The sequence below is a fragment of the Vespa mandarinia genome, chromosome 22, assembly GCF_050613455.1.
Source record: "Vespa mandarinia isolate Hongniang chromosome 22, ASM5061345v1, whole genome shotgun sequence".
Taxonomy (NCBI): Eukaryota; Metazoa; Arthropoda; class Insecta; order Hymenoptera; family Vespidae; genus Vespa; species Vespa mandarinia.
This window is the reverse complement of record NC_140831.1, coordinates 1,372,501-1,385,000: the sequence shown is the minus strand read 5'-3', so window position 1 is coordinate 1,385,000 and position 12,500 is coordinate 1,372,501. Positions and strand designations below refer to the sequence as shown.

General features: G+C 28.8%; 4 protein-coding genes across 11 annotated transcripts in view; 2 read left to right on the top strand and 2 right to left on the bottom strand.

Annotated features, from left to right (window-relative positions):
- Positions 1-597, bottom strand: part of LOC118442773 (kinesin-like protein KIF13A) — a 116,090-nt gene extending 115,493 nt beyond the window's left edge. For 2 of the 5 annotated variants that reach the window (XM_035868818.2, XM_035868819.2), the window contains exon 1: positions 72-594. In XM_035868818.2, the coding sequence (XP_035724711.1) occupies positions 72-126 (55 nt within the window). In that variant the 5' untranslated portion in view covers positions 127-594. Of the gene's footprint in view, positions 1-71 lie in introns of all 5 variants that reach the window. The other 3 variants (XM_035868816.2, XM_035868817.2, XM_035868820.2) reach the window with 3 other exon arrangements.
- A 633-nt stretch (positions 598-1,230) lies between these two features.
- On the top strand, positions 1,231-3,655 carry XRCC1 (DNA repair protein XRCC1). The gene is made up of 2 exons (XM_035868824.2): positions 1,231-3,201; positions 3,307-3,655. Exons 1-2 carry the CDS (start codon positions 1,868-1,870, stop codon positions 3,443-3,445), a joined length of 1,473 nt encoding a protein of 490 aa, XP_035724717.1. The 5' UTR covers positions 1,231-1,867; the 3' UTR covers positions 3,446-3,655.
- An 867-nt stretch (positions 3,656-4,522) lies between these two features.
- Positions 4,523-6,202, top strand: Fdx2 (Adrenodoxin-like protein 2, mitochondrial Ferredoxin 2). Of its 2 annotated transcripts, none has more exons than XM_085663465.1 (4): positions 4,523-4,935; positions 5,077-5,189; positions 5,343-5,479; positions 5,824-6,202. In XM_085663465.1, exons 1-4 carry the CDS (start codon positions 4,769-4,771, stop codon positions 5,872-5,874), a joined length of 468 nt encoding a protein of 155 aa, XP_085519591.1. In that variant the 5' UTR covers positions 4,523-4,768; the 3' UTR covers positions 5,875-6,202. The 2 variants fall into 2 exon arrangements, with proteins under 2 accessions (XP_085519591.1, XP_035724720.1); XM_035868827.2 differs by having other exon boundaries at positions 4,525-4,935; positions 5,343-5,475; positions 5,824-6,195.
- A 1,097-nt stretch (positions 6,203-7,299) lies between these two features.
- Positions 7,300-12,500, bottom strand: part of LOC118442644 (uncharacterized) — a 43,940-nt gene continuing 38,739 nt past the window's right edge. For all 3 annotated transcript variants that reach the window (XM_085663515.1, XM_085663516.1, XM_035868510.2), the window contains one exon: positions 7,300-11,667. In XM_085663515.1, the coding sequence (XP_085519641.1) occupies positions 10,927-11,667 (741 nt within the window). In that variant the 3' untranslated portion in view covers positions 7,300-10,926. The remainder of the gene's footprint in view (positions 11,668-12,500) is intronic.

The window sequence follows — 12,500 nt, the reverse complement described above, 5'->3', positions numbered from 1 at the left end:
TATATGCATATATATATATATATATTTATATATATATATATATACATGATTGTTCCTTTGTGGATACGTACCTCTTCGATTAAACGGCCGGACCCGAACGGCGACCTTTATCTTATCCGTGGCCATTTCGTGTATATGTTATATGTGTATATATATATATAATATGTATGTTATATGTATGTGTAGTGCGTGCAGTGTCGCGCGCTGCTGTCTACTGGTTGGTATATGTACGTGTATATGATTCTGTCTGTATGTATGTATATATGTATGAATGTATATGTGTGTATGTGTGGTAGTGTTTTCACACCGGTAACAACGCGCACACCGTATAAACTGATCACGAGGAACGGCTCGTTTCAGCTAACCCGCGCACAATTTAGAATTTTTCACAGGAACCTCATAACGCTAGATTATCTTCAACCCATACCGCGAACCTTTCATCTTTCAAACGGCACTACGTCTCACCGAGCCCATGACACACTTCGCCATATTGCTATCGTAGCTCGTCCGTGCACCGTCGGACGACGATGATCGTCCTCCTCCTATCGAGTGAACGTATTTCCGAGAACTACCGCTAGGAACGCTCACGACGCTTCGACGCGGCCTTCGTCGTTTATCGTCGTTCCCTCACGGCTCGACTCGACTATGCTCGACTCGACTCGGTTTCATTCGGTTCCACTTCGACTTCGACTCCTCTGACGTCACATTGTCGAGCTATATGCGCGCCACCTTTCAAACAAGTTATAATATCATCCATCGTACCGACCGTGTTAACCTCTTGACCGATCGATACTTACATGATAAAATATAGCGCGAACTTTCAAATGCTCTTTATTTTTACTTTATCCCTTTGCTTTTCTTTATATCGCTATCGTTAAATTTCTTCACAAATTTATAAACCACGCACTGATACAATCTTTTTCCTCTTCTTCTTCTTCTTCTTATTCGTCGAATATCTTCCTTCACTCGTAAGAATAATTCGAAACATAGTTAAAATACGAAATCTTTATAATTTATTAATTCGATAGTTAGTAACTTTTGATATAATATTAATAATTACATATATATATATATATATATATATACTGAAATATTGTTGTCCATTAAACGAATTGTGAATTTCCGCGTTTAAAATATAACACACGCGCATTGAAATGAAAAAAAAACATGGCGAATCGCCGCATTGCTACCACTATCGTAAAAATTACAAAATATAGAATCAAATATATAGTACGCGTTATAGAATTTGTGCGTATATTTGAATTAGATGCATTTAGATTTTTGAATAATCGTGTGTCAACAATAAATGATATTTATGTATGATCTCTCGAATGTATGGCATCGAGTTTGCATGTACGAATAAAATTAATAAATATATAATTTAGCACTCGATTTAAAAATATTACGCGGGAAATGTAACCAATTGTGATTACTCAGTGTAAATAATTTCTAAGTGATTTGTAATTGTACGATTTTTTTAGTTAGATACGAGAAAAAGTTCCTGTTTTCTTTTTTTTTTTTTTTTTTTTTTGATTTTTTTTCCGTCATTTATATCTATCATCTTTCTTGAATTTACATGAAAAAAGAAACAAATGGCTCCAAAGTAAGGTTATGTTCGTTTCACGTTTGGCAGCATAACGAACGAATTAAATGTTTCTAAACATCGTATTTACTATTTTTATATTATCTTATCTTCCTACGATAGATATTGAGTAAACAAGAAGATAATATTTATATGAAAGTATATCTTATACGATATATATATATATATATATATATATATATATATATGAACATTATACAATATTAAAAATAAGAGAAAGAAGAAAATCATGAGATTTTAAGAGTTAAAATTAATATTTTCAAAATGATTATTAAATTTGAAAAAGTAATAAATTGTTCCTCGGAACATCCTTCTTATCCCGCTACTAATTTATTGGATCATCGTAAAAATACATCATGGAGATGCGCTAAGCCTGGAGAGATGTTAGCAACTGTTATTTTTCAATTGACTGAACCTTCTATAATAACAGGTGTTGATATTGGTAATTATCGTTCTTGCATTGTTATTGTCACTGCATCAACGTCATTAGAACCTGACACCTGGATACCTATCGTACAACATCAGTTTATGACAAACGATGAGGCTGCTAATGGTAAATTTAAAGATCAAGTTCAATTATTTGCAAAAAGAGATTTAAATCCTGATATATTGAAGATAAAATTTGATCGGATTAAAGTTACATGTATGCAATCTGCAAACTTAAAGGAATTGTTTGGTCTAATGTTCTTCATAGCAAAGACAGAAGTATCAGTGGATTTAGGTCTTGATGTTTTTGGTCGTTTTAAATTAAAACAAAAAGATGAAAACAATGAGAAACCAGAGATAGACGAATTTAAAGAGAAATATCTCAAGATGATAGCCAATAAGAGAACAAAAGTAGATCCTAAAAATGATTTACTTAAAAAGGTAAAAGAAAGTGGTATGTCAGCTTTTACTAAACGCCAAGAAGATGAGAAGGAACCAATGAGAAGGCCCTTGTTAGAAAAATTGGAAGCCGGAAAAAGTGATGAAGTATTTGGAAATCAAAACAAAGTTTCTAATAATAATGTAAATAAAAATACATTCACTACTGATATAGCAATAGCTAATGCTACAGGAATAAAGGATAAACAAAATGAAAATGTTAAACGTACTCCATTTGGTGATATAGTGCCATCTCCGATTCAAAAGAAAGATAAAAATCATTTAAAAAATGATAATTATAATAACGTTGAGTCAAGAAAACGTTCTTTGACTATTGAGGAGAAAGATGAAAATAAAAAAATTAAAAAAGAATGTCCAAAATGTTGTAAAGAATCAGAAGACAGGACGTGTTCAACGTGTGGACGTTTGCCACAGCCTAAACCACTTCCTTCTCCCATTAATGTTAAAAAGAATAAATCAAAGAAATTATTTTCACAACTCTTTCAAGATATTAGTTTTTCTCTTAGCGGATATGTTAATCCACAAAGAGATGAAGTCAGAAGGAAAGCACTTAAAATGGGTGCCAGATATATTGCTAATCCAGATACTTCTAATAATGTATGTACTCATTTGATTTGTGCCTTTAAGAATACTCCAAAATATCAACAATTAAAGAATCATTGTAAAATTGTATCGCATACATTCATTGAAGATTGTTATAATGAGAGAAAAAGGTATTTACAAAAATATATTATATATATATATATATGTGTGTGTGTGTGTGTGTGTGTGTATATATATTATCTAAGCATCTTGTAAATAAATATTGTTGATTATAGATTGCCATGGAGACGATATGCCTTGGATAACAAAGAAAAAAAGAAAGCTGAAAGTGAAGATGAAATTGAAGCTGATATATCTCGCGAAGGGACACCTAATCCATTCGAAGAAGATACAGATTCTGAGACTTATTATTAATTTAACAAAATAATCTTTTTTTTTTTTTTTTTTTTTTTTTTTTTTATAAAAAGATATTCAAAGAAAGAACAACAGTTCATCTTATTACATTGTTATATACATAGAAAATTTGTTCCTTCTGTCTTTTCTTTTTTTCTTTTTTTTTTTTTCGTTTTTATATATAAAAAAATAACTGTACATTCTTATTCTATTTACAAAGTTATTTTGTCATTTATTGGAAATAATAAAATTTTGTATTTCATACTATCTGTATATGCTTTTTCAATTTTTGTTGATTATGTTATTTTACATTTTCGTGTAAAAAAATTTATATAATCAAATGATTGTCGAATAATTAAAATATATATATATATGTATGTGTGTGTGTGTGTATACATAATAGATCCATTTAAATGCTTGATGTTTTTGATCGATTATGAAGATGTCATTACCAAGCGTTTAAATTAATTACACTTTTGTACACGGAGTGTATTATACGTATATATGTGTATAAACAAGTTTATAATTTTATATGATATAAAATAATTAAACGAATGAAATAATTATTAAAAGTATCACGATGTTCGTACGTCCAAGTTACGTGATAGACTAATTTATCATTCATCAGAATACATTGTTCACCTCTAACCATTTATTATTATTTACATTATTGACGATGTTTATTGAGTTCGTAGTACGCACTTTTTTTGCTCACTATACAAATATCACGTTAGGAATTGTTTTCATAACGTAACAAATCGTTTATTAAACAATTCTTTTTTAAAGTTGTTCGAATTTTTTTTTTCTTTTTTTTTTTTTTTTTTTTTTTTTTTCTTTTTTTTGGATCTCTCGATCAAAATTATCGTATTAATTAATTGACAATAAATCATAATTAATGGAATAATAATAAAATTTGATAAAACAAATATTTTTCTTAGATAAAGAAAGAACAAAAAAAAAAAAAGAAAAAGAAAAATAAAAGAAAAACATTGGTCATTCGATCGATAGGAAATTTATTGTTTTAAGATTGGCAATGCTCGATGAAAGTTCATCATTTGTTTCGATTTTACTCGTGAGCCTAGATTTTGTTTTATAATCTTGGGTATTGCAGTTATCTGTGATATGTCATGAACGATGGTGGGGTGTTTCATAACCTTGTCGACGTATTCGTTGTATCTTTAACAGACAGTATGACTGAAATTATCTATAGTTGCAAGTCAGGAACGTTACAACGAATTTAAAAATAATTTTAGATCGAATTGATTCTAATTTAAAAAGAAAAAAAAACATATATATATATATTTATATACAATTTCGTTAAAGTTTTATAAGTTGATCCAAGGAATGGCGTTAGTACGTAAATTTCATCAATTATCAAAATCAATATTAATATTAAATTCAACGAGGTCCGTTCGTAAATCTATAAAAAATATTCCAACAATTTCGTTCGTACGGACGTCGTCGTCGTCGTCGTCGTCGTCAACGTCTCAACCACTTTCAGAAAAACAGGAGTAAGTTATAATGAAAGATTGTTGTCGTATCGGAGGGGGGGGTGGGGAAATTATTTTCACTCGATGAAACATTCGTATTAATTTTTGTGACGTTTTTTTTTTAATCTTTTTTTCTTTTTTTTTTTTTTTTTTTTTTTTTAGAGTAAGTATAACGTTCGTTAGGGCCAGCGGTCAAAGGATAAAGGCCAAAGGCAAAGTAGGAGATACGATTTTGGATATAGTCGTAAATAATGAAGTTGACTTGGATGGTTATGGTAGGTGATATTTATAATGCATTATTTTTTTTCTTATTTTGTTTGTTCGTTTGTTTGTTTGTTTGTTTGTTTGTTTGTTTTTTTCTTTTTTTTTTTTTATAACACTATTATCAAAAATAATATATATTAATTTAAAAATTATCTTTTATATAGGTGCTTGCGAAGGTACATTGACCTGTAGTACTTGTCATTTAATTTTTCCCAAGGAAGTATATGACAGTCTACCTGATAAACCAACAGACGAAGAATTAGATATGCTTGATCTAGCATATGATTTAACTGACACGTATGTATGTTCTACTGATATTTTTATTAATTAAAAAAAGAAAAAAAAAGAAAAAATGTGTATATGTATATATATATATGTGTGTGTGTGGGTGTGTGTGTACTCTTGAAGTACAAATCTTTACTATTTACATATGTTACATATATTTATGATTTCATCGAAATCATTTCAATGTGTCTCTCTTGTAAATTTAATTCAACGATCGAAAGTATTTCATATTTGAAATTTAAAATAACACATCGATCTTGAATATATCTCTTAAAGAAATTTTACAGTCAATTTAAAAATTATTTGAATATCGCCAATATCAATTTATTCCCTTCTAATGTTAAATACATTACTTTATAGATCCAGATTAGGATGTCAGATAGTCATGACAAAAGAATTAGATGGCATTGAAGTGAAGGTCCCAACTACGATCAATGATGCACGAGCTTGATGTGGTGGTTGATTTGTAGTTCCATTGTGTCCATATTAAGTAAACCAATATAAACGCCAATAATACCAAATCTGGATGGTCTTTATAAATAGTAAAACTATATACCGTAATACTACATTAATACAAATTAATCCGAGCACAAGTGTAATATTATGTATATATTGGCCAAAAAAAAAAAAAGAAAAAAAAAAAAGAAAAGGAAAGATTTATATAATTTTTCATTAAAATCTATAGATATTTTATATACGACTAAAGATAAAAAGAAAGAATAAAAAAAAATATATATACATATATATATATATATATATATGTATACTATTTTATGAGATAGTTTTTTAACATAGCTTGAATTCACTCAGTATGAATTCATTTTAATATCAAAAGATTTATCGTATAACAAATGCAAAGTGCAATAGTTTTTATATATACAATAATTGTATAATATTTATTAAATGTTTTATGTCGAATTAATCAATTAATTTTGTTCATATATATTAAATTAGTATTAATAAATATAGTAAAAAATTATAACACAAAATGTATATTGTTTTATCGTTTTCTTTTATATATCGTTAACAATAAATTTCTCTCTGTAAATTTTATTCAGGTTTAATTAAACAAATTCTTCCAAATGTGTAATGAAAGAGAAAATATTTCCAAGGACTATAATTAAGTTCAACATATATGTTCAAAGTGTCATTGCTAAATAATGTAATTGTTAAAAGATATTTTTATGGATATCTTAAAATGAAATCAATTAATAATATTATTAATACAAATTGAAAAGAAAAGAAAAAAAAGAAAAAAAAAAAAAGAAATCAGAATTATCAGTATTATATTCTAATAAATAATAAGATAAGAAAAAGGATGATACGTATAATAATGTGAATTAATAATAATTATAAATACGAAGTAGAAAAAAAAAAATAATAATTCTATCCTAGATTTACACTTTATTAATATTCTAATCAAAATATTTTCGACTAATCGTTTCACTTGACATGCTCAGAATAATTTATTTCTTTTTAGAAAGGTACATAACCAAATATATCCACGATATCGATATTATTACATTGGTAAATAGTACATAAAGCTAAAACACTTTTGTACTATCAATATTACATGTGGACCCAACGAATAATTTACTTGTGCATTATAGCACACTATATGTAATTGAATTATTGCTACACTACTTACAAACATGGTAAAAATTAGGCATTATATTAATGTATATAATTTACATATTTTCATTTTCTTACCCTGCCCATTTCAAAATCACTACCTCTAGAATGTGTGATATTATATATATATATATATATACATATATATATATATATATATATATATATATATATATATATTTATCTATTTACATGTACGATAAATTGAAATTTTATTTAACTTTCGTCAAACATTAAATTTTACCACATTATTATGAACAGATAATAAAAATCTATAATTTCCAGTTTAACGTATTATATTCTTTAATGTATTATCTCATAATTAAAAACGTATATATTTATATATACACGTTTAACAAATGCAACTTTCGTTATTAGGCCAGTCACAAGGTGTGATTTCATTTACAATATTGTGTATTCAATTTTATTTATAGATTTTTTTTTCTTTACCTTTTTTTTTTTTTTGACATCTCGCCCTTCAGAGATTTTTTATTTCTGAATAGAAATTTTTCATTATCAGTCTATCACTCACAAGCACATGCGGTGAAGCCCTGTTTTCTAATATTCGATTACTAAGTTCTATAATTTTAAATTAAACGACAATGAAGAAATAAAATCGTAAATATTTTTAATAGAATTTAGATTGGTATTATCATGATTATTTTTATCATTATCATTATCATTATCATTATCATTATCATTATCATTATCATTATCATTATCATTATTATTATTCTTATTGAAATTATTATTATTATTATTATTATTATTATTTTTGTTCTTTTTCTTTTCTTTTTTTTTTTCTATTCTGTAGATCAACAACAATAATTGTTCTAATGAAATTTTAAGCGAGAATTATCGGTCAAGTTAGTTGTTAAAAATGACGAAATTATATCAATTTGTGAATTTCCATACATATATATATATATATATATATATATATATATATATATATATATATAAAAAAGAAGAAAAAGAACCGTCGTAATAATAATAATAATTGTTATCATATATCAGATTTCGCATCGAGGGCTACTCTCCTTCACCTTTACCACTCTCCCTCTAACTGCCCTCCAACTTTGTAACGAATATATATATATATATATATAAAAAAAAAAAAAAAAAAAAAAAAAGAAAAAAAAAACATTAAAAAAAAAATAAAAAAAAATACTTAATCGCGCAGTCAAGCGATAGTCAAAATTCTAAGGTCTAAGCCTTTCTCATTAACGAAAGTGACCTAGGACTAGAGATTTTTACTAAACACAAGTAAAGAAAAAAAGATGGCAAGATGTAAAATACCTTACATTACATATGTATGCGTGTCTCACCTTTCCAAACTGCACGACCATTTTTCTTTTTTACATTTCTTTTCTTTTCTCTCTCTCTCTCTCTCTCTCTCTCTTTCTTTTTTTTTCTCTTTCTCTTTCTTCAACATATCATCGTTCGTATATAATATAAATAACGAGCGATGCCTCGATTAACAATCATTCTCATATTTTCAATATACACACACAACAACCCTCTCTGTATTATTAATCATTATTATTTTTATCTCTTCGAATGCGAATCGAATTAATATTTGTTTTGATAAAATACAAACAAATTTCTTTTCTTTTTCTTTTTTTTTTCTCTTTTTTTTTTTTTTTTTCATCGAATTGACAATTCGACAGATTGCAATGACGTTTCTTTTTCTTTTTTTTCTTTCCTCTCTTTTTCGTCCCCCTCCTCCCCCCATCCTTTCCCCACGTTTTTATTTGACTTAAATTATACGTATAACTTAATTATAAACTATACGATTCGTAAAAATTACAAAATGGATTGTATAAAGTTGCACATGCGCTATGCAACAGGTATATCATACGTCAGTACCCGTTGAGACTCTCTCTTTAAAGAAGAATAAAAAAAAAAAAAAAAAAAAGAAAAGAAACAACTTATAAATTATAAAAAAATATAAATGAATCAAAGTATACCATATATTTTTTTTTCTTTTTTCTATTTAGATATAAACGCAGCGTTCTCGTGAAAAAGAAGAATCCCCTTCGTTGATCGTGACTGAACAGGAGAGAGGAAAAAAAAAACAAAAAAAAAAAAAAAAATAAAAGAAATAGAAAAAAAAAACAAAACAAAAAAAGTATCAAACATTCGTAGAAAAAAAATGTAATATCTTGAATAAATGCACGTTTATATGTATTTACGTATGTATTTATATGTTATCTTACGAAAATGAGGTATGTTAAAGATCATTTTGAAATAAATCGGAACGATATAACGTGCCAACAGTAAAGTCCGATTTTGTAAATTCGTTTGTATGTATGAAAAAATATCATTGAATCTATTTAATGATCTGACGAACGATTATAATAAACATATTTCGTTTATCTCACGGTGATGTTTTGTGTATGTGTATGATGTATGCGCGCGTGTTTGTTATATGTATCTGCGCGTGTATATATATGTGTGTGTGTATGTGTGTGTGTGTTTAATGATAATCCGTATGATAAACGGAACCGAACGATTTTACTTATTACGTTTGATAATGCTTCTTTTCTTTTCTTTTCTTTTCTTTTCTTTTTCTTTTTTCTTTTTCTTTTTTCTGTTCTTTTTTCTTTTCTCTTTATCTTTTTCTTTCATTTCTTTTCTCTCGTCGAACATATCGAACAGTCTTCTCTACTTCATCGTGGTGCCAGCACCAACGCGAAATAACATAAGAGAAATTAAAACGATGTTACCATCGCACTAACGTGATACGAAGCAAAAGAGACATTAAAATCTCTTTATTCGATAATATAAACCACTGTACAAGGTGAACGTCTTTTTACGTAGGAAAAAAAAGAAAAGAAAAGAAAAGAAAAGAAAAAGAAAAAGAAAAAAATAGAAATAAATAAATAAAAACAAGAGATTTCAATCGCATATTACGGATTCCAAAAGATAATAAACGCGACGTATAAATGAGACATACGTAAATCAGGTACCAGCTGAAATCGAAACTTAAAATATTCTTTTAATTGTCCCTTCTTTTTCTTATATCTTTTCTTCTTTTCTTTCTTTTCTTTTTCCTTTTTGTTTTTCCTTTTCTTCTTTCTTCCTCTTCCTTTATCTTCTTTCTTTTTTTTTTTTTTTCTTTTTCTTTTTCTTTTCTTATCTCCACGATAAACGAATAATAATTAATCGTAAACGCATATATGTAGAGGCGGCAAGAAAGTCCTTGTCGATTGGTATTAATACACAAAATTACGTACTTACATGAGTAAATACATACAGTGATTACATACATACATACATACATACATACATACATACATACATACATACATACATAGATACATAGATAGATAGATAGATACATACATACATACATACATAGATACATACATAGATACATACATAGATACATACATACATAGATACATACATACATAGATACATACATAGACAAATAGATAGATACATACATACATACATACATGTATACATACATATATATGTTTTATTTTACGATAGGAAAGAGAAATTCACGTATGTCGATTCTTATAGAAGCTTAACAAAAAAAAAAGAGAGAGAGAGAGAGAGAGAGAGAGAGAGAGAAAATCGAGGATATATAATATCAGTCAGATATAATTCTTAGGTGTTCCGTAATCGACAAGAAGACGCCATTCGCACACCTACATATATCCAATGATGTTAATAGAACAAACAAACAAACAAACAAACAAAGAAACAAGCAAACAAACAAACAAACAAACAAAAAAGAAGAAGAAGAAGAAGAAGAAGAAAATTTCAAAAAAGTCGTTTCGAATGGAAAGAAATTAATCCCTTAAATGTCTCGATTATTTACACGAGCGTAGACAATTCATGAGGGCTGTTGGTGTTGGCAGCACTGCTAAGATCTAAGGTAGCTGCCGGTAAACCAGGACTTACGCTACCACTAGTCTCCCTCGTTAAATGAGACCTATTGAATTTATTGCTTGGACTCGGTGGTGACCTGTCACCAGGGGTCGTAGGTGGTGTTACTATATTACGATTCGTACCGGTGACATTTAAAAGGCTGTGCGTAGATGCCAGCGGAGCATTCGTCGACGACAACAACAATGGCGGTGACATCGGCGACGACATGTGTCGATGATGATGATGATGATGATGATGCTGCTGTTGCTGCTGCTGATGCTGCAACTGTTGTTGCTGTTGCTGTTGCTGTTGTTGTTGCTGTTGCTGCTGATACTGCGAGCCACGATTATTACCAGCATTGTTATGGGCCAACGTTGTATTAGAATTCGTTCCCGTTAAAGAGCCAATTTTTGGTGGGCATCCTCCGCTATGATAAATACTTGGCCGTAACTGATGCTGCTGTTGCTGCTGCTGCTGATGATGATGATGATGCTGTTGCTGATGCAACTGATATTGTTGTTGTTGTAGATGTGACTGATGATGATGATGATGATGATGATGATTATGATTATTGTGATTATTATTATTATTATTATTCTGTTGTAATTGTTGTAATTGTTGACGTTGCAGTTGAGCCGCCGCTTCGCACTGCTCGCGAGCTAGCGCCTTCACCGCGTTCGTCTTCTCCTGAAATATTATAATAAACGTTTATTAATAAAGGTATATATGTTTATACATATGTATATTTATTTTAGGACACATTGATTGTATATCAGCGTGACACAAAGAAGAACGATAATAATGGATCCCACATATCGGTGGGAATTTTTAAGGCGACACGTCAAGGACAACATTAAATTTAATTACACGATATCCTCATTCCCACCTACTCTCACCGCCACCGCCCCCGCCCCTTTTATACTTAAGTAGGTATGTACCGAAAGCTATAGTAACGTAGACTGTAAGGGAAAAAAGAAAAGAAAAGAAAAAAAAAAAAATTAAAGAAAAGAAAAAAAAAAGAAATTATTATGAAAAGAAACCTCCCGGCTGTTTTAATGGTACGGCATTAAGTGATACGAATTTACGAGCGAATTAATCGCCATAATGGACCGTAAACGGGAATGTATTGAAACGTTAAATTATCAACATAAATTTCAAGATACTCTTTTGGTGGCTTACTTTACCGTACATACGTAATGTACATACATACACACACACACACACACATATATATCATATAAATATATATATACGTACGTATGTGTATTGTAAGTACGTTGTTGTACGTACATTTTCTTTTGTACTCTTTTTTTTTTCTCTCTACGATGTTCGAAGAAAATAAATAAAAATAAAAACAAAAAAAAAAAAAAAAAAGAAAAAGAAAGAAAATTTCACGAAAGGAACTGCAACTTTTTTTCCTTTTTTTTCTCTCTCTCTCTCTCTCTCTCTCCCTTTTCTTTCCTTTTTTCTTCTCCTTTACCCCCCGCCCCCACTACCCCCGTTTTTTTATGTAACTTCGA

Bases quoted from the DNA above. Each gene is read 5' to 3' on its own strand.
- XRCC1 (XM_035868824.2), top strand. From the start codon at position 1,868: ATGATTATTAAATTTGAAAAAGTAATAAATTGTTCCTCGGAACATCCT. The intron at 3,202-3,306 runs GTATTTACAAAA...TGTTGATTATAG, and splicing joins TGTTATAATGAGAGAAAAAG to ATTGCCATGGAGACGATATG.
- Fdx2 (XM_035868827.2), top strand. From the start codon at position 4,769: ATGGCGTTAGTACGTAAATTTCATCAATTATCAAAATCAATATTAATA. The intron at 5,190-5,342 runs GTAGGTGATATT...TCTTTTATATAG, and splicing joins AGTTGACTTGGATGGTTATG to GTGCTTGCGAAGGTACATTG. The intron at 5,476-5,823 runs GTATGTATGTTC...ATTACTTTATAG, and splicing joins GCATATGATTTAACTGACAC to ATCCAGATTAGGATGTCAGA.